At 43.9% G+C, this 21,360-nt stretch overlaps 1 protein-coding gene across 1 annotated transcript in view; it reads left to right on the forward strand.

The window, feature by feature from the left end:
• The window catches only part of METTL24 (methyltransferase like 24), a gene marked incomplete at both ends in the record, with an annotated part of 49,534 nt that overhangs the window by 15,407 nt on the left and 12,767 nt on the right, over positions 1-21,360 (forward strand). Inside the window, 3 exons of the mRNA XM_082306355.1 lie at positions 6,339-6,437; positions 10,200-10,339; positions 16,231-16,459. Coding sequence (XP_082162481.1) covers positions 6,339-6,437; positions 10,200-10,339; positions 16,231-16,459 — 468 coding nt within the window. The remainder of the gene's footprint in view (positions 1-6,338; positions 6,438-10,199; positions 10,340-16,230; positions 16,460-21,360) is intronic.

Genomic DNA, 21,360 nt, shown 5'->3' on the forward strand with positions numbered 1-21,360 from the left:
TAATAGTAATAGAAAAGCAAAAAAAGGGAAAGAAACAGTTCAGACATGTAGGATTGGGATACCTATAAAGCCAGCCACGTTAGAAGTTAATTCACTTGGAGCTTTAAATATGAGTCATAGTCACTTTGTAAGCCTGTATTTTAAATTACAGCTTACTGAGCCTGTGTGCGTCCCCGCTACTTCTACATTAACATAGCATGTTTTTATGAGTGTACGTCTTGTGAGCCCTCTGTGTGATGCTGATTACATTTAGCTAAAGGGGACCGTATGAATTGACCTTTCTCAAGGAGGTCTTTGCCAAGGCTGAGGCATACTTGGTCTTTCCTATTGACACCTCCGCTTTGAGGTGGAGTTTGTTTTACTTCTGCCATGTATTGCTGCTCCAAACATAAAACATTTGGAGTTACTCAGCCTTGCTGAAGAATAAAGTGCAATTAAGTGTTGCTTGAGGCTCACAGCTAAAGAGTAGGCTCAGCCCTCTACAATACAAGTTTTTCTGCAGCATGGCATGTATGATAGTCTGGTCTGGGGTTCCTCTTCTGTGACGTTGAATGTCTACGGTGTAGGTGTTTCTGAGCCCATCCTCCAGGCTTCCTTTGCAGGTCATGGAGAGACATGGACGTTTCCAGTGTGTGACTCATCTTACTTATTTTAGATGTCTACAGTGAGATGAATCATTCCCTTAAAGAGCCTGTCTGCCTCGTCTGTCCTGTCAAATAACTTAGCTCCCCAGCCCACTGTGGGAGCTTGGTCCCTCGTTGTCCACACTGCAGGAATGTTTCTTCACTCCCGACTCTCCCTTGGAGCAGACCAGCTAATTGCCTCTGAAACGAAACGTGGGCGTTCACGAGGGATCGTTCGCTGCCGGAGCCGCTCTGTGTTGTCAGCGAGAGGAGCAGTGTGCCAGGTTTGGCCGCCTCCACCCTCAGCAGCCCTCCCACTCACCTCAGCAGGCTTTGCACTTGTTGCGTGTCCCTTGTGAGGCGTGCTGGCGTGTCCTGTAAAGCCAGTACTTGAGTGGGCTGCAACACGCTTCTTTCGCTATTTAAGGCACTTTTGAATTGGGGGGAAAAAAACAAAACAACAAGACCACTACAAAATAATACGCTTAAGGCCACACGTGCTCCAGAGGGAGCCCAAATAAAATTATGTCCAAGCCCTGTAGATCATATCTAGGGACAATCTACTCTCACAAGGGTGAGCCTTCAGGAATGCAGTCCAGTAAATATATGTTTGCCTTGTAGATGTCTGAAATTTTGCAATTTGAATCCGACCCATTGCATTTTAAACTGATAAAACCCCTGCAAAATTTCACCCATGAGCAAGCTCTGGTAAAACCCCTGCAACATTTCAGCCATGAGCAAGCTCTGTTCCGCTGTACCCTTCCACAAGGGGCAAGCGTGGTGATACACAAAGTACAGCCAGAACGGTTGGAGGTGAAGGTGTGTATGTCATTTGTTTCTATGGCTGGCAAATATTTATGGTTATTGATGGAGTTTATTGCCACAAGTGCTTTCCACTCACATTTGGTCCTGCCTCAAATGCAAAAAATTACTGTTGCACAGTTTAATCAGAGGATTTTATATTTTTCCCTTGATTAAGACATCTGTGCATGTATTGACAAGTCTTTTGTTTCTTCATTGGAAGCAACAGACTGCTTGGCAGGGCAATGGGATTCCCAAATTTCTGTTTTTAAACATGGCTAATATGTTTCTGTATTTTAATAGGCTGCTAAAAAGGAAGGATATTGAAAGGAGGGAAAAAACAGTTACTGAGTTAAAAAAGATGGAAGTATGGAAAATTTACTAATTCCCTTTCAAATGTAAGCATAATGGAAGGGAGGGGTTGGGCTATTTGAATTACTGCACTGAAACTAGGATTGATCTGGAAAGAATTTAATTATTTATGTGTTCAAGCTTATGCTAGGAAAGCCAGAAATTTTGCAAACCCACAATTTTACACCTGCTGGTTTGTGAGCCCTCTGCACATGTTGATTTAAATGTAATAGTATGATCTCAGATTTTTAGGACAAATTATACCATACGCATACTACAGATTATTAAGGGATTATCAAGTGACTATCATAGATGGCTTATGAGGGAGGAAAACCTAGAAAGAAGTGGTCTCCAGAGAAAAGTCACTGCAGATTACTGTCAAATGGGTCTCAAGGAAACATAGAATCACAGAATGGTTTGGGTTGGAAGGGACCTCAAAGATCATCTGGTTCCAACCCCCCTGCCATGGGCAGGGACACCTTCCACTGGACCAGGTTGCTCAAAGCCCCATCCAACCTGGCCTTGAACACTTCCAGGGATGGGGCATCCACAACTTCTCTGGGCAACCTGTTCCAGTGCCTCACCACCCTCATAGTGAAGCATTTCTTCCTTATATCTAACCTAAATCTACCCTCTTTCAGTTTAAAGCCATTAGCCCTTGTCCTATCACTATGCGCCCTTGTAAAAAGTCCCTCTCCAGCTTTCCTGTAGGCCCCCTTCAGGTGCTGGAAGGCTGCTATAAGGTCTCCCTGGAGCCATCTCTTCTCCAGGCTGAACCCCAACTCTCTCAGCCTGTCCTCATAGGAGAGGTGCTCCAGCCCTCTGATCACCTTCATGGCCCTCCTCTGGACTCACTCCAACAGGTCCACGTCCTTCTTATGCTGGGGGCCCCAGAGCTGAACACAGTCAGTCCTTATCCTTAAGTGTGAAGTACCTGGAAAAAAAATCAGACCTTCAAACGTGTCCTAGTTTTCCTAACAAAGCAATGGCATTGCCTTAAGATTTTCTTTGCTCTGTGGTTATCTCACGTGGTGAAAATGTGACATCACTCTGGGTTACAGTTTCTGGATATCCGTTACCCTTCTGGGGTAGCTCAAGTCAGTGTCTGACCAGTGCCTGTGATAAAGTCTTGCTGAAGACTGATTTTTCTTACAATGCTAATTTTGGGTAACGCGTCTATAAATGAAACAATGTAAATAGAGAGATACTTCAAGATATTCAGTATGATATTTTTTAAGTGGCATTGTAACTTTCCCAGTACTGTCTTTCTGTTGTGGAATCAGGATATATTGGTGTTTGGGAAACACAGTCATGGTGCCTCGTTGGATGAGTCCTTACCCTAGGGAGACAGCACACCGATGGCGATAGCTAGAGATGCAGAATGTCTGAACCGGTTTTCTGGCTCCTCCTGGGCGACCTTGGGGAGCTCTGTCTGAATTTCATATCCAAAGCTGCATAATATGGACCTTAATACCTCCTCTGCTCCTCTCGTGTACTTGCTGTAGAAGTCCCCTGTGGAAGGAGCTGCTCCTCAGCCTGTTTTGTACAGCAGCCAGAGGGACCTGCTCTCCGTTTTTTACTCTAGAGGTTTCTGGGATACAAGTGAGAAAATCCAAATTATGATGCCACAGTCAGGTTTGCTTTCAGTAAATAAAATTGCAAAGTCTAGAGGGGAAAAACTCCTCAAAATAAGGAACATGTGTTTATCAGGAATAAACCTGATTTTCACAAAGCAGTTGGTTCACAGGGACCGGGTGCATTTTATCTGCAGAGTTTATTTGAGAAGACTTACGTGGAAACACTATGGAACAGGCTGAAAATTACCTGAAAAACTATAAACAAAGGCTACCGATGTACATAGGGAATGGCTCCTTTAGGAGGATATTTTGTGAGTCCTGAACATACCCATACAGCATCACTGACATCAGTGTTGGCCAGCTGGGAGGGTGTACCTGGTCCAAGAGATGTACTGGATTTCCCCCCCTCCCCATTCATCGCCTGTGAATCTTACTGTAATGCAGCTGTTGGAGGGCCCCGTGGGGGTGTTTAGTAGGTGTTAGGAACAGACCTGTCTAATGTATTCGTTAGTGAATGGAAATGGGCTGCTGCTTAGTAAGGAGCCAGGGAGCGAGTGTGAAGTGTGAGAAGCTATTCAAAAGTATTGCTGTCAAACAGGAGCTCAGGTCTGATCTCTCACTAAAGTAGCATTTGTGTAGCGCTCCTAAATTTAAAGAGCTATATAAAAGGTTGATCTCTTTCCTCCCCCCCCCCCCCCCCCTTTTTTTAAGTGAAACTGCATTATTAAGACACTGGGGATTTTATCTTCATAGTCCTGTGTTTATTGATATGTTTTGGAGACAGTGGAAAGGCAGTTTGTCATCCTTAAGATTTTAAGAACCTGAGAGAAAGCCACAGTGGCTCTTTGATGTTGCACTGCTGAAAAAGAACCTCATTCACGTGGTTAATTATAGGGATTTTTTTTTTTTTTCTTTTTCTTCCCTGTCAACTCTGTGCAGAGGGAATTCTTGCTGAATGGTGCCACAGTGGCCACCCTGCAATTCCCCTACTTAATGAGCTATTTCTCAGACAAATAGATTTCAGAATAACTGGGCATGGATGTTTAGGTGTCTGGGTTTTGGGTTTTTTTTTTTTGCCTGAAAATGATTGTCAGTCTTCATTTTCATTTCAGCTTTCAAGCCTGTTGAAATGGCAGCATTCCTGTCATTGCAAACGTTATTCAGCCGTGTGAATTGTGACTCATGCTGAAAGATTACATGCATTTCCCTCCCCGGCGTGCACCTATCCTCCTGCTGTTAGCTGTTTGCAGGCTGCCTTCTGCAATCAGCAGGTCAGGGGTACGTGCTGCTGCAGAGCTCACTTGCTAGCTTGCTTCCAGCCTTGTGCTGTGCGGGGTGTAGGAGCCTATGTCTGCTGCAGGCAGCAGGTTGCAGGGTGGGAAATGCTACTTTTGTCTGCTTCTGGGGAAAAAATTATCTCAAATGTCCTTTTCAGCATCTCTTTATGGTAAAAAAGAACCCCAAAGAGCAAACCCTAAAGGAACAATAAACCTCATACAGACCTCCTGGCTCATGTTCACTCCAGACTATGTTTACTTGGGCTGCAAAAATATCAGTTCATTATATCAGCTCAAGGCAAACTCCATCTGGTCTGGTGGTCCCCTTTAATCACCTTTCTTTTCTAGCATCGCCTTCTCTTTTTCCTTCCTGTGTTCCTCTCTGGTGTCAGAGGATCCCCGCTGTCGCCACGCTGGCTCTTCTCCTGGTGCTGCAAACCAGCCCGATGGTGGGGCTGTCCTCTCGGCGGGGCCCAGCACCTTGCCTCTCTGATCTGCCTCCATCCTCTCCCGTTAATTGCTATTTCCTATATGTTTTCCAGGGCTGCGTTTGAAATAAGGTCCTGTGGGAATCCCAAATGGGGTTTCTGTTTGTTTGGTATTTTATTGAATGTCAACGTGAACCTATGGGTAAAAAATCCCCATCCTGTTCATTATGGAAGCTCAGTTAATCGGGGGTGATTAAAGGGAAACTTGATACTACCTGCCCAGCCATAGAAGTGAGTTATGGCGCCTGAAGATGAAAAGCCATGAGGAATCAATCTTAATTTAGTACAACTTAACACCGTGCTTGTATTTTTATCTACTCGAGGGCAAGAGATAACACGTCTAAACTTCCCAGGGTGACAAAAGCGGGCAGAATTTGGAGAAGGTGGCGCAGATGGGAGTGCAGAGCCCCGTTGCTCTGCAGGCACGTGTCTGAAGGACCTCTTCTGTCCCCTTCTGTCTACGTGGGAAGTGTTGCTGGAAAAGCTGACAGGATCCCCGAGGTTCAGAGCTGAGGGGCCTCACAGGGAGCGCAGAAAGCATCCACCAAAGCTGCTTCCCTGGGGCTATGAAAATAAGGAGTTGTAGGGCTACCGACAGCCAGGCTGATATTTTTTTCAGGAAAACAAAGAATTCTGGTGTATCTTGCCAGGCAGGCGTGGGAGAGGAAGCGGACTTTTTCTCAGAGACCACAAGAAGCTTGTTCCTCTATCGAGTCTAGATTTTAAAACAGGAAAGGTTGTTTACAGAGATTTCCTTTGGTGATTAGTGTTTGCAATCCAAGTTCTCGTTTCAGTGGATATTCAAGTGGAGATACGCAATAGGTATCAAATTAAAATTATTTCACTGTTTTCAGATGTTTTGCTAGAGGATTGAGTTATCCAGATCTTGGTTTTCTTCATGAATTTCTACAAGTCGGGTCTTACTTGGGTGTCCTAGAATAACTGTGTTGACACATGTATCCTGGATGAAGAGCCCTTTCTTTCTGAATTACCTACATCTGCTTTCAAAGCTGATCATGATAAATCATAGTTAGATGCTCTTTCACTGTCGTTCAAAACCTACTTTATTCTGAAATGACTTTCATGTGTAGACAAGCCCCTAGGAAGCTCTTTTTGTTTGAAATTAAATCTCCTTAATTTATTAGCCCTTGCGTTTTGTGCTTGTACTGAGAAATGCATCCTGTTCCTTTAAAGTGTTTTTTGCTTTGCTTTGCTTTGCAGACTGTAAGGTGGCACATTGAACTACAGCCATGGGCAAGTCCAACTCCTTCTCTCAACTACGAGGCCTTGAGGTTCCTGAAGTACATTAGCACTTCTCAGGTAGGTTTTTCATTTCTGTCTCTATTTAGAAAACAGTTTGCCCGGCACAGGCTGTTCCTTCTCAGATTAGGAATTAACCTCACACCAAACTGGTTTTAAAGTGCTTTATTACTAAAGTTGCTTAACGTAGCAGTGATGGTCAACATGAATGTAAAGGTCAAAACACAGGGTAGAAAGAATGCATTATTTCCTTGCTTTTTATTTCCAAATGGGCTCATGTCCCGACAGGAGTATGATATGACTGGAATGCCAGATGTGGTTCCTCTCCCGCTCTCTCTTTCTCACTCTCAGACACAGAAAAATACAGACCACTCTGTAGTGAGAGAACTGTGTATTCAGCCACTCCACCTCTCAATAATAATGCGATATTCGGGCTCATTTTAGCTAAAAACGATGCATTTGAGGTTCCCAGTGAAATAAGAAAAAGGCATCAGTCCCTCACTTGGACAAGTTGTCCCAATGGTACCAACAGAATCCTGATAGATCACGTTGACGGATACTTCCAGGGTTCAGCATATATAGAAATTGGGCCATTTTGTCTTAACGGTGGCATCAGTTCCGCACAACAGCATTTATGGATGCGTTTTGTGTAATAAAAAATGGAAAAGGTGGTGGATGCCCACAGTTCCAACAGGGTGGCTGCTTTCAGTACCCAGGTCTATCAGCAGTTGATGCTTGAATTTAACTGCACCATCGCTTACGCTGGGGAACAGCAAAAAGCCTCAGGTGCTAATGTCACTGGAATGTCATTCACATACGAAATTCTTTGTTAATGCAATGCTTTCAAGGCTGAGACGAGATTCATGTGAAACACGTCTAAAAATCTGCTGCTGTGCTGATGGTGTGGTAACTGGGAGGGTAGCAGGGGTAGCAGAGTGTTTGCTTATCCTCCACCTTCTGGGTACCGCTGGCTAAATGCTCAAGAAAATGACATCTCTGCCTCCACTCATGCCAGCACTGAGGGGGCAGGAGGCAAGATGATGCATGTGGAGACAGCCAGATATGTGTGTAGAGCTGCTTGTTTTGTTGTACAGAAGTTTAGGCTGTGGCAGGCATATTAAGCTAAAAACATCCTTCATCTTGGTCACTTAATAAACAGTGGCAGATGCTGCTAAACTCCACTAGTTGGGTCAAAGCCTACGAGGACATCAATTAGCAGAGAATTTATTGCTTCTGACACACTAATCGAGAAGTTTCCTTCCCAGAGTAACTGATCCTGGTAAGGGGGACAAGCATAAGTGAAAACAAAAAATGAGAGAAATCCTTGTTCCTGACCTGGCAGATGTTATAGGATTAATAACTGACAGGATAACACCATGACTGGTATGAGCACTTCTGGAAATGGGATCCTGCATACGTAGATGAGCATGGGATCTCATTTTCTGTGTTTGCTGAGCAAGTGTCTACTAATTACTGTGCCTGAGTTCAGCTCCCTGCCATTAGTGTAGAGTGGCTCGAACTGCTGGAGGGGGAAGATGCCATGCCAGCAGGGTCGAGGTGTGGCCAGAAAAAGCTTTTTCAATGCTGGTATGTAATGATCAGAACCACCATCTTACATGTGCTGTGGTTTGGATGATAGTAGTGAGTAGAAGCCCAGAATAGGACGTGAGCTCAGTGCATCAGGGTCTGTAAATCGTGCAACAGACTGGTGATGGTGCTAAAGGCAGAGTTCAGGTTTTTTTATTTTTGATAGCAAGAGCTGTTAAGTAGCAAGAGCTATTAAAATTGCTCCAACTTCTCAGTGTGGTAATTGCTCGTAATGCCATGAGTCAATTAAGTGGCAGCATTGCAGAATCTTAGTTTTCTGTAGAGAGCACATTATTCTTCTGTGTCTTAAAATTAGTGCTTGTTATTGCAATGCCATTTATTCCTTGATTGTTATGTGACTGAAGGGAAATGGGTAGTGGGGTGCAGTGCAAATTATTGCTTAAAACTTAGTGAATCCTGAGAGCAGCATGAAGAGAAGCTACATTAGCTTTTATGAATTTTCCATGGGAATTATGAGCTGAGCAGGAGCAGGGAGGTGGTGATACAGCATGCAGCTCTTTGGATGTAATGCTCCAGGTAATGATCTTTCAGAGCTTAAGCGTCTTAAAGAATGAGAGTTTTGTTTACTTATTACGAGGCACATGGTGCAGAGCACCTACCACAGCAAACGCTGGGTTCCAGTTTTTACTCTCACCGCTGTGTAAAATTGTTCCATTTCTGTGGTTCTAGGTGGGGCCAGACCTGTGCTTTTTAGTTTGGCTAAAACCGAGAGCTGAGCCTGGGCAGTCTGCTGTAGAGGAAGGAAGGGGCAAGATGAGAACAGTCAGTTCAGGACTGATGTTTAACCTGGTTTTGTCTCTACTACTGTTCTTTCCACCTTTTTCATTGCTGGCTTTCTGGCAGTATCAGATCCCATCCCTGCAGCCAGGGTTGGTACTGGTCCCAAAGAACAACTTTTTGTCACGATGGCTCAGCTGGGTTCCTATAACTCTTCTCAGTCTCTGCTTTCCTATCTGTGTGTTAGCAGCCTGTGCCCTGCAACCCCTGAATCTGATGGCGCGGCTGCACATGGTTTGAAAAGCCCTTCAACAACCAACTGTAAGCTGATGCTGGTACAGCACGGCACAGCCTCTCTTGGGCAGAAGTAGCCACAGCTTTGGTGCTTACTTCTGCTTCCCGTTACCTCCTCACCACTGCTATGGTGACAGCCGTACAAATTGCATTGCCTTTCCCTCGCCTGCTGTGTCCTGGCTCCTGAATGCTGGAAAGGCTGCGGCACCCCCCCGGCTCCGTGCCTGCCTATTCCAGAGTGGGTCTGGAGGAAGAGGATGGTGCTGAGCGGTGTGGCAGAGCCTGGGGGCGAAGCGCTGGCCCGAGCTGCCGGGCAGACAGGCAGAGCTGGTGCTGCAGGCAGGGGCTCCTCGGCGGGGTGTCGCTCACCGGGCCAGAGCCTCCTTGGCTCCGTCACCCCTGTGTTTCGGCTGTCGCAGGCTGCTGCTCGGCTGCTGGCAAAGCTGGCTTCACCTCTCAGTTAAGTGATTTTTGACACTTCCAGGTTTCTGATGAATCCAGCATGTTTTAGTCCTTGCTTTCTTGGCCTTTACAAGGACTTTGACTAGCAGTGTTCCTCCGTGCAGGGTCTCTATCTGTTCTCCCTTTGCAGTGTTATTTTATGCGGGCTTTAGACTCTAGATGTCTAAGCCAGCACAGCATAGACACGCGTGCTATGATTGCACTGTTTAGTTAAGCACTTGCTTAACTTAATCTCTTTGTTGTTGGAGAGGGGATGTGTTGCTGTAATGATCAAATCCCTTCTGGAGCTGAGATCCGAGGCGCTGTAGGTCAGGTATACAGCGTATGTTGCAGTGACACTGCGACTTGTGATTACAGTCTTGACTCACGACATGATTTTAACATTATTCAGGATGCAGAATCCACTCCAAGGTTTGAAAACAAAAAAAATAAACATTTTAATGGTGAAATAACTTGTTCTCAGGAAAATTGATTTTTGGCTTTAGTACTAATGCTTAATTATTTGCATTTCAAACTGCATTGCTCTCCAGGGGATTATGTAAGCCTTAAATTTCACCAAGCGGAACAGACGAACGAGGAAAAAAAAAAATCATCAGATCTCCATAGCTGTGTATCAGATTGACAATCAGATTTAAATGAAACCAATTAACATTTTTCTTCTTTCCACTCTCTCCCCAGAAGGCAAATTAAAAACAAATTAAAAGTCATGTCTTGAAATCAAGGGATGTTTCATTTTAACAGATTTCATGTGAACACATGAACCTGAACAGCCTGAGAGGGTACTCTGAAACTGCAAAGAAGCCCTGGTCGATCTGTCTTGACGAGAGGTTTAGCCTCATTCATCGAATCAGAAGCAAGCAATGCCGTCTCTATTCCCTTGGGTAAGTGCTCTCTTTAAAAGACAGCAAATTGTTTCATGACACCTAGCTTCAAAAAGCTCTATGAATGCAACATAGGCTGCCACAAGGTTGTCTTTTAAAATACGGACTTTGTTGGGGTGTATTTGTTACATGTTGATGTGCTTCCATTTTTAGGGGAAAATCTTTCTCCACAAGGGTCTTTGTTTTCCTTTGCTTTTCTAATATCCGTATGAAAACAAATTGCTTAATGGTGAGTAGTGAGTGGTAGTTCACATAGAGGAAGATGGAAATTAATGAGATAAACTGAGAAGCCTACAGCATCTTCCCTGAGCAGAAATGACTTGCATAATTGCCAGGTACTTCAGCAGCATTACTTATAAAACTTCATTAACTACCCCTGGGACCAAATAGTACATTTCCATATGAGAGTGTGTTTGCTGAGCACTTCAGGGGTGACATGTGCCAAAGTGATAATAATAAAGGCAGTTGTGGCTTTATTTTAAAATGTTTGTAGTGTTTATGATGTTTACAGCACTTGAGATGGAAGTTTTCACTCTTCACAGAACAAGTGCTTTCACAGGTAGTAAAACCACAAATGCAGCCTGTTTCCCTGCTAATAAAACACTCTGCTTCCCGGGAGGATGAGGGAGGTCAGTCCTCAGAGTTCGTCAGGCCACTGGCCTTTTGCAGTACCCATCGGCGCACAGATGCAGTAGGAGAATGATCGCTGGGATCCGGAGCTTGTTTCACAGAGATCACCACATGGCTGCAACCTAATAAAACTGTCTTTGCTGTCCTGGGAACCAGCTTTAGGGTAGGGGTGTATTGAAAGGCTTCACCTCCCTTGAACCAGCGCAGTTTATTTCTGTGATTTTGCTGCTGTGGGTTTACAAACGGTGGATAGCAAGGGACTGCGTCTGGGTGGCATTTCTCAGTGATTAGCACGTGGCCGTTAACACCAGCAATTAACATGTAGTGGATGCAGAGTGCACTGCAGTCAAAGGGAGTCTTTTCTGTTAATTTGGGTGGGCTTATATTTGGATCGAGCCTGTTGAGCTGTAAAGACCAATCTCCTCAGAGGGTGAGGAGCTCTCAGGTTTTATTCAGCTGTATTGCTCTGTGGCAGAACAACGACAACATGCCCCTTAGAGGCAGGTCACATATATGGAGAGCAAACTCCTCTTGACTACTGTTGCTTCTTATTGTCTGAATGTTCTTTGCAATCTATTTCAAATTATACCTGCCTGGTTTTAATGTGAAATACAGGTTTACATAGTTTTTTTTTTTTCTCAGTTTTTCATGTTCCTGTGCAAGTTAGGAGAGATGCTGTGTTATCCCATGCTCAGGGCCAGACTTCACCTGCTTGACTGTAGTACTGGCTCATTGCCTGAGGCTCCTTCTAGTAGTCAGTAGGGAGAGGCAGGCACACTCAGGTGGAAAATCAGCTAAGCTGAATAACGTTCTGGAGGTAGGTATAGCTTTCCTTTGATTATAGAGGAGGTCTGGGATAATGTGGCTGCTGACTTTGGATGTCTTGGCAAAGTACTCAAAGTTCAGTGGAATTAATCTAGACCTTGCCCTTCAAGTTAAGCGATCATTAATATTAGACCTGACTTCTTGTATTAATGTCCCTCTTCCTTTTTTGCTATGGACCAAGTGTGGATTGAGAATGGTATTTTTGTTGAATTGAGCAGTAGACACAATGCAGAGTTGTTTTCGTCTGTGCTAGGAAATGCAGATTTGGCACGAAGCTGACGAGCACAAAGATAACTTGCTAATGGTTTGGAACAAATCTGAGCTAGTGCATGTATAGTGGTGCTTTATATGTTGGTGCTGTTTTGGGTATGGTACAGGGAGCCTCAATGGCAGATTTTCTGTATCGATGGAACAGTAGGGCTTAGCAGAGATTGAAATTGATGTTGGCTCCCCCATCAATCATCAGATACACATGTGCAGTAAGTACCCAACCATCACATGAAACAGTTAAAAAAATAAAAGGGAAATATTTGAGGTGAAGAAGGAGCAGTCTTCAATCCTCCAGTTTACTTCTGCAGCCTTTGGAGCTTGTTACTGCCTAATTCTTCTCTCAGGCTCACTTCCTTTAGCTTATGACAGGCAGAAAAGTAATTTTGTTCTGAGTAAGACAAAAATCCCCTCTAAACATTTGTGTTACCTCATACAGTTCATAAAGAGCAAAGGGGGAGCAGCTGCTTCCAGTGAAGAACATTCTCTGTGGAGAGGATGGATGGAGGACAAATGTGAAAGTTCAGTGCGAGTGTTACTGGGAATCCTGAATTAAATCCATATATCATTAAAAATGGAACAAAACATGCTGCTTAGGCTTTGCCTTCTTGAATGCTAGAGGTTACTTGTGAATGGGAACAAGCAGTGCCTGAAACGTCTGGAGATCTGTTTAGATTAGTATTAGTTGCTTCCGCTACTGGGAGGCAGCAATGTTTTTGCTTGGAGGACAGGATTTCCCAGTATGATATGTAATTGCAATATGCATTAGAGAGCTCTAGTTATTAGTGCTAAATCTGCTTAGATTAAGCTAAGTCTGTTACAAACACCACAGGCAGGCACTCAAGCTGGGATAGTACAAATGAATGGGATTTCAGAAACTTACCAGTTGAGATTTAAAGAGTCTTGCTGCAATACTGTACAAAAGCCCTTTCAGGTGGATCTTAAAGTATAGGGGCTTTAGGATCCGGGCAAGGGATGCTTCTTTTTTCCCTGAGCTGCAGGGCACAGTTATCTTCCCTTGAGAAAGAAGGGGAGGAGGGGGAACACAGAAAGGGAAAGCTGGACCTTAACATGCATGTTTTTACAGCTCTGTCCTGTGGGAGCTGGAGTACCTGCAGTTACCAGGCTGGATCAGTTACAGATGTCCACGGGAGCTGTGCTGGAGGAGACAAAGCAGCTTTTGTGCCACCTGCGTGCTCGCTGCGCTCCAGGATGATGCGGGGGCCAGCGCGATGCTCCCTTCAGTGCAAGCTGCAGCCCAGTGTTTATTCCGAGCGTGAGGCTCTGCGTACCCTGACCCTCTGCAAACTGTAGGGAGCAGGGGACAGCCAAGGGACGCTGCTCCCTGCCGTGCCGTGCTCTGTCCTGGGTCAGCGTCCCTGCCCTGCTGCCGGCGCGGAGCAGTGCCAGCGAGCCCTTCCTTCCCACTCGCGGGCAGGCTGGGAGGGCCCGTCCATGGGGTGCTGTTCCTGCTGCTTTGAAAGCCCACCTCTGCCCCCGCTGCAGGGGACTGCCTGCAACTGCCGACTCCGTAACCGAGCTCTCTTCTCCTTTACAGTAAAAATAGGTTGGTGCCTTTAGCATTTTTTATTTTGCTGTTGCTGGAGGCAGCAGCTGCTCTCTCTTGATGGTGGGCAAGGGCCTCTCTAGTCTTCTGTGACCTCCACACCTTTCTTTTAAAATCATGGTCCCTTTTTAAGTAACACAAAATCTTTCCTAGGAGACCTCGTTTGTTTACCTTTTTCATGCTGCGTTATCCCTTAGCATGATCACATGTGAGCCAGGAATTTTTCAAAGCAGTTCTTTTGGAGATGACCTTATTTTCTCTCCTAATTATTTGTTGTTGGTTAGATCTCTCTTCAGGCATAAATTTGAGCTGTTACCTAGAGTGCCAGAAGATATATCAGCACCTTCTTCACCCTCATCCATATTTTTTTTTCCTGTTTTGCACCACCGTGAACCTCCCTTTGCAGTCCACATGAGCAGCAATCTGTTTGGAGGCAGCCTGAGGTTTGTCTACAACAAAAGCATCTGGCCCTGTGGATTGTAGCAGCTGGTACTGTTAGAAGTGTGTCACGGACACATGTGTCCATCGGTCGCTGGTAGGCTCATCACTCTGACGCTGTAACTGTCCCCAACAATTCGCATGTTGTTCGTTTTAAGCCAGCTTCTCATTCCTAAGGGATTACACTGGTCTTTGTTCATCAGTGTCCCTTCTGTAGAAAGCCACATGCAAACAAATATGTCGATTCACTTGGTTAACTTCTGAACTTTTTTCCTAATGTGTGTTGAATGTATGAAAAGAAAACTCCTCTCTTTTCCTCCTACACGGCTGTATGGGCTGGAATCCTGTGAAACAGAGTTGTTCTTAAAAGCACGCTGGGCTGTTTTTGCAAACCCTGCCTCCTCCTGCTTTCCCAGGGTGCCCGAAGGGGAAGATGGTTGAGGAGAAGACCTTCTAATAGGGCATCGTTACGCTGTGCTTAGCCAGTATTACAGCAAGTGTCATACTGTATTGGTAACTTCCAAAACATATGTTCTTCCAAACATTGTTTCACGAGTTGGATTCATTTTAGTTTACCAGTATGTCATCTGTGTAAAACCTTTAGTACTGGCTTAATGTTGTACCAAAGCGTAGCATGATTTAAAATGTGTCACGTTTTACATATTGATGCAAATAGCCAGAATTATTATTTCAGACTCGCACCGCTTCTAAGGATAATTGTGGTGTAGTGTAGCAGGTGCTCTGACAGTACATCTAAGAGTACTGCCCTGTAATGGTTTGTGTATCATAGATAAATGCCGTGCTGTTAGTACATAGTGCATATTCTCAATTAGTACAACTGGTTGAAGCGCTGATTTAAAAATCTTGATTTTCTTCCCAGCGCTACATGTGTGTATATCCCACAGCATAATTTTGATTAAGGTTTAGTGCATGATTTGAACCACGTTTGGAACAAGCTTGGAGGAGTAGGAATGAAGAGGACACCCTATTTTATGCAGTAGGGAAGGCCTGTGGTCCAGACATGCGACTGCAATGGTAAATGTCAGAATTTTTTAGTTTTAGTGTACGTTGTGTGAACTAATGGGCTATAGGAGGGGGGAATATGGCACAGCCTTGTAAAGTACATCTTCTCCTTGCAGAGACAGGGACTCAGAGTCAACACTGCCGTACAATGGGGCTATTAATTTTTCTTCTTCTTTGGGGTCTTTGCCAAATTAGCAGCAATCTTTCTCTTAAGTCTGTGTAACAACTCTGCTACTGTTGTGAAGGGGTTATTTTTAATTTTTTTTTTTTTTTTTTTTTTTACCTGTGTCTTCCTGTGCACAGAGAAGGAGAGGCATTTTGTTCTTTTGTCTTGTCCCTTTTGGTGGCCATCGTGGCTCATCTTTGTAACACCATATTATAGACACGGTGGGAAATATGTCTGAATTTTACAAAACAGTATTGTATAAATTTTAAATGTATTTGTTCTTCTGCTTATGGCTTGGTTATTGGAAGTTTGTGCAGTGGGGACTAAGGAAAATATTGTAATCTTGTCAAGAAAGAGCAAATTGAAAACAGAGGGATATCTATAAATATACAATATAAATAGAGGAATAATGACAGCACAAAGGTTCTAATGTTTAATTTACTTTCTTATAATTTATGTCAACCTCCCCAAAGAGCTTCTTCTTAATTCAGAAGTTATCAGCCTGGCTAAAAGTGGTTTAGTTCTTGTCTTGAAAGGAGCCCTTCATTCTAATCATATGCAGTATGTTGCATTGAGCTTGAATTTTCTGGTGAGGTTAGTTCATCCAATCCACTCCAGCAGTTTCATTCTAGAAATGAAAAATTTCCTTAGAAGTTTCTTAAGGTCAATTATGAATGTGACATTGGGAAAAAACACATGTTCCTTTAAATTTCCTTTATCTAACTACTTAGTCTAAATCTTCAGCAGGTATTATTGTGGACCCTTAGCTTTGTTTCTGGTTATCTCATCAGAATTAGGGTTAGATTGTGCTCAGTGCTGTGGATATATACCAACAAGGAGTGCAACAGCTCCTCCACTTTGCTTCAGAAACAAATAGGTGGGATTTTACCTTCTTTTACTACGAATCCTCGGAATGTCCTACTCACTAATAGTTCTTTTTGCAGCATTAATATTTACATCTTTTTTCTTTCGTAGGCTAGGCAATGATGACAACCAGTTTGAGATCAGCATGGCCAACAGTGGATGTGAGGTGCATCGCTTTGACCCCAGCATCAAGTCAGCGCACATTCAGGAGGGTCGGCACCTCTGGTATCATCGCCTGTCCATCGACTGGAGGGATCCCAATCCAGCCATTGCTGCTCATAAACTTCACAGCAACACGAAGAAGCTGGGCACGATATTGAATGAATTTGGACATCAGAAGGTAAGGACTTGGGAGTCGGGTTTCTGACTGCAGGATTAGGTGTTGGGAAAGCTGCAGAACTCCTTCCTTGCTGTCTCAGGAGTTCGGGCATTTTCCAAGGTTATCTCCTGACAATGGGTCCTTCTTCAGCAGTACTTGTAATGTATTTCTTGTAGGGGTGCCTTTTCTGTCTTGCCTTTTCTGTGTGCTGATAACAGCCACCTTGACTTTAAGTCCCTAGCCATATACTAAATACTTTCCTCCTCCTCCCTTCGTTTTCCTTTCAACTAGCTGGTGACATTGGGTGCCAGTATTTTCAGTCCTGTGGAGGTTGTGGTCTTTGCCTGAGTATGAGCGATAAACTACTCATACAGCCAAGTTTATAAAGGGAAAAAAGTATTTGCAACAATAATTAGAAGAGGTAATGGATGGATTGTTTACATTTTCAAGGTCACTGGTCCTAATTACAGTCATCAACAACAAAAACATCCTGTTTTAAAACTGGCAGCAATCTGTGGGTTTTTTTAACATTTCCCAGTTTGTTTTTACAGAACTGTAGAGACATCAGAAATCTTCAAGTCTGAAATAGCTGTTGCCAGAATACATTTGAGGAAGTTCCTTAGGTTGCTTTTAAGAGAGTTTTTCCCTCAGAGGATATACAAGCATGAATTCAAATGCTAATACACTTCGTTGCCTGCAGCTAGTTCTGCTTGTCTTTGTTTTTTAAGAAATAGGCAGCCTGAGCTAAGGAGGAGCTTTTCTGTGAGAGTTACAAAGCAAGTGGTGCAATGTTTGGTTTGTTACAAAATGCGAGATGTCCTTTTCAGTTCACTTCTTGGGTTTTTTTAGTATTTTCTTTTGGTTCAGCTCTACTGATTGGACCATTTTGAAGATAAGAGCAGAAAAAAAAGCTTCTTAGTTACTGTAACTGTACTAGGCTGTGCATTACTGAAACATCTAGGTGGAGAGAGATGGCTGTCCTTTGTTGTGTGCCTTAGATTGATTGTTTTGATTTTAGAAGAATTAGTCACAGAGCAAATGATTAATGACCTGATCCAGAAAAAGCATATGAGTATTGTGCTATACCAGACCTGCTGAGAACAGTCAGTTCTTGGGTTATCATGGTAATACAGAGTGATTGTGAGACCTTCTGTGAAAGAGAAGAGTGTAGCTATGAATTCTGAGGATATAACTTTCTGGGCAAAAGTTATCTGACATGAAAGCAGCCGGCTGGAGGTCAGCCAAGGAACATAATGCACATGTAACACATGCAATCAGGATTTCCTCTAGCTGTGTACACATAGCATAGGATTTGGTTAAGTGTGTTGGCGCATTATCAACAGTGTATACAGCCTCTTGCTTTATTAGCATTCAGGTAGTTTGCCGGTGCAAAACTATGGCATTAGTGAAGTCAGGAGCTGACGTTTTCCCGCTGAGGATAAAGCTGTTACACACTCTGCAGTCTTCTGTTACTTCCTATTTGTGAAATACCTGAATGGGCTGGCTCTCCTCACAGTGTTCGGTTTCGTTTGTCTTTAATTTGGAAGGCAGCCTGAGAAGTTGTATGTTGCATAAAGGCACCGATAAGCTCCAATTTATGAAGAGAACATCAAAGTAAATACTGTGACATGCAGGTTTTCATTCTTCCGGTGAATGTGAGTGGAATGTTCCCTTGTCTGAATAAATAAGTTAATTCAAAACAGTTTCACAGAATATTTTCCAAAGCACTTTTTTCAATTAGAAAGTTAAAACACGCTCTTCGTTCCATTCTTTTTAATTTTAAAAATCCTTCCGCCTACCCTCAAAGTCTTTCCGTTCCCACTTCAAGGCAGGAATTCCAGGCAGCAGCATTTGAAGTTAATGCCTCATTTGCTCCTTGCTTTTATTCTGTAAGATTTGGGACTTGATCCAAGGCCCTCCAAGTGATTGAGACTATTTCCACCGACAAAGTCAGAGACTTTGGATCTGGCAGAGAAGGGAGAGGGCAGACAAGACCTCCTGGAGTTCTTGCTGTTGTAGCCTTGAAAAGAAAACATGCAATTTGGGGGTTTTGTGTGCAAGGGAATCAAAGAACTTGGATGGGCTCGTTTACACTTTGGCTCAGATGAGAGCGCACCTGCTATTCTGCAGTCAGTACTGGGACCTCATCCACAGAAAGGGAAACCCATCCTGATATTATGGCAAGAAATACAAACAGGTTTTTGGTGCTCGAGTGGAATTGAGGAAGGATTAAAAGAACTTGATCTTTCTATTTTGCTGTGTGGCATAACAGTCCTCGGTTCTCTGGGGAGTGTAAATAGCCTGGAGGTAGAGGATTTATCTAGTACTATAGTAGGATGAGACTGACAAAGGAAATGTAGTCAGAGTATTTCGGGGAACTGTTAGAGTGTGAAATCTTTTAAGCCCTGGAGTAATCTGCAAAGGATGTCATGAGAGTCCTATTTCCTGGTACACAAATATAAACTGACAATTTACTGGTGTATCTTCTGAGAAGAGCAGTATTTTATCGGCCACAGGAAAGGATAAAGATGTAAAAATTGATCTTGCTCATAGCTCCCCCCCTCTGATTTTTTTGCTGAACATGCGCACTCTATAGCACACTGCTGATGAACAGTGGAAAAAAGGGAGAAAGCCACTGAATGGACAAGATTTTCTTTCTTATTGCAGTGGAGTTCAACTTTGTGAAAGCTTTCACTGTCATATTCTCTAACTACCTACTGGGGTGAGGATGCTACAGTGCTGGTGTTCCCCATGGATAAGTGATAGCTGGATGGGGAACTTCCTTCATAGAGAGTCACTGGATAATTCAAATCAGAAGGGATCTTGAGAGGCCTGTAATTCAATCCCCTGCTCAAAGCAAGGCCAGCTGTGAAGTCAGACCAGGTTTTTCAAGGCTTTATCCATTCTGATCTTGAAAACCACCAGGTTTTCTCCAAAATGGAGACTGCACAACTCCTCTGGGCCAGCTGTTGTCCTGCTTGACTGTCCTCATCATGAAAAAGTTTCTCCTTATATCCAGTCTGAAAGCCCCCAGTTTCAATTTATGCCTGTTGTCTTCTTGTCCTACTTCTATGTACTGCTGAAGAGCCAGTCTCCACTGTCTTGATGACCTCTTCGTAGGCTCTACAGACTGATGTAAGTCCTCCCTCAAAGCCATCTCCTGCCTAGGTTGAACAAGCCCCATTCCTCCAGTCGCTCCTTGCAGGCAAGTGTTCCAGTCCCCAGCTATCTTGGTGGCTCCCAGATGAACTCATCTCAGTTTATCATTGTCTGTCTTGTGTTGTGGGGACCAAAACTGGATGTAGTATCTAGATCCACTCTCACAAGTGCTGAGTACAGGGAGATTATAATCACATTCCTTGGTCTACGGGCCATGCTCCTGCTAATGCATCCTGGGATTCTGTTGGCCGCCTTTGCACCATGACCCCCAGGACCTTTCTGCAGAGCTGCTCCCCAGCCAGGCAGGTGGTGCCCAGCTTGTATCATTGCAGGGGGTCCTTCCTCCCCAGGTGCAGGACTTGGCCTTTGTCCTTGTTGAATTGCATCAGGTTTCTGTCGGCCCATCCCTCCAGCCTGTCTGGGTCCCTCTGGATGGCAGCTCTGCCCTTGAGTGTGTGTATTGACTGGTCCCACCGATTTGGTGTCATCCACAAACACGACGAGTGTCGTCTAACACTTCCTTTAGGTAACTGATTAAGATGTTAAACAGGATGGATCCTAGTATAGACCCTGCGGCACTCTACTAGTAACTGACCTCCAGGTAAAGTACAACCCATTAACCACTTCCCCCTGAGCCCAACCATCCAACTGGTTTCTTAGTTATGCGGTCATCTGTTCATCCAGACTGTAACGTCCTGACTTGGGTACAAGACTACTGTGGGAGACAGTGTCAAATATATATCCCAGTGCTCTTCTAGACTAGTCACAGCTGGTCCCATGGTCTTGCAAGGGGATCATCAGTATGAATTTCAGTTACAAGGGGGCCAATTCAGCTGTCTAAATAAACCATTCACCTAGTCCCAGCCTAGATTTGCGTTGTGCATGCTATCAGTGTCCTCCTCAGAAGGCTGCTGTGTGCCATGTAGCCCAGATTTTAGTATGCAATGAAACTGTAAGGGGAAGACTGTACTGAAATGTGAGCTCCCTCCCCCCACTCCAACATTATCCCCTCTACAAAAAGTTCTAACCCTTATCCAGAAATTCAAACAAGGCTACTACATGTGTTCTGTATTCCAAAGGTTATGCTATAAAGCCAAATTAAAAACCTTTGACAGAAGGGCCCTGAGCAGGAGAAGCAAGCAAGAGTTCATTCTGTCCTGAATGGGCGTGCAAGAGTTAATCATGCATGTTCACACATGCAAACTCTTCCATCAGTGGTAGTTTTCCTTTTTCTGGAGCTCTGTAGGACAAATCTCATGTGATGCCATCAGTAAGCACTATGAATTTGCAATCCTTGGCAGTATAGCTCAGCAGTGGATGAGATGGTTTCTGGGAAAACAAATTAAGCTGGAAAGGAGAATCTGAGAATGCGAAGTAAAACCTTCATTTAATCAGGAAGTGCTCGCAGGTGTAGCTTTCAGGGGACAGCAGAGTTGTGCTCATCAACCCCTGCCATTCCAGTCATCTCAAACAATTTGTGTAAGAGACCAAACTGTGTCATCGTTTATTATGAAAAGAAATGCAAAAGAATCTTTAAGTCCTGATTTTTATTTGAAGGCTTTACTTTACACTGGCTCCTCATGAAGATTTTTTTCAGTGACAAGCTAGCTAACAGGTGTCTGCTTCATTTTAGTGAACTTACAGGGTTTCAAAAAGAAAAACCTTCTCCCTTTCACCTGTTATTTAGTACTCGACACAACTTCAAAATGCTGCACCCTGAAGCCATTTTGATTAATAACCTCATCTCCTCCTAGGCAAGTAAT

The sequence above is a fragment of the Platalea leucorodia genome (genome assembly GCF_965183815.1).
Source record: "Platalea leucorodia genome assembly, chromosome: 3".
NCBI classification, from domain to species: Eukaryota; Metazoa; Chordata; class Aves; order Pelecaniformes; family Threskiornithidae; genus Platalea; species Platalea leucorodia.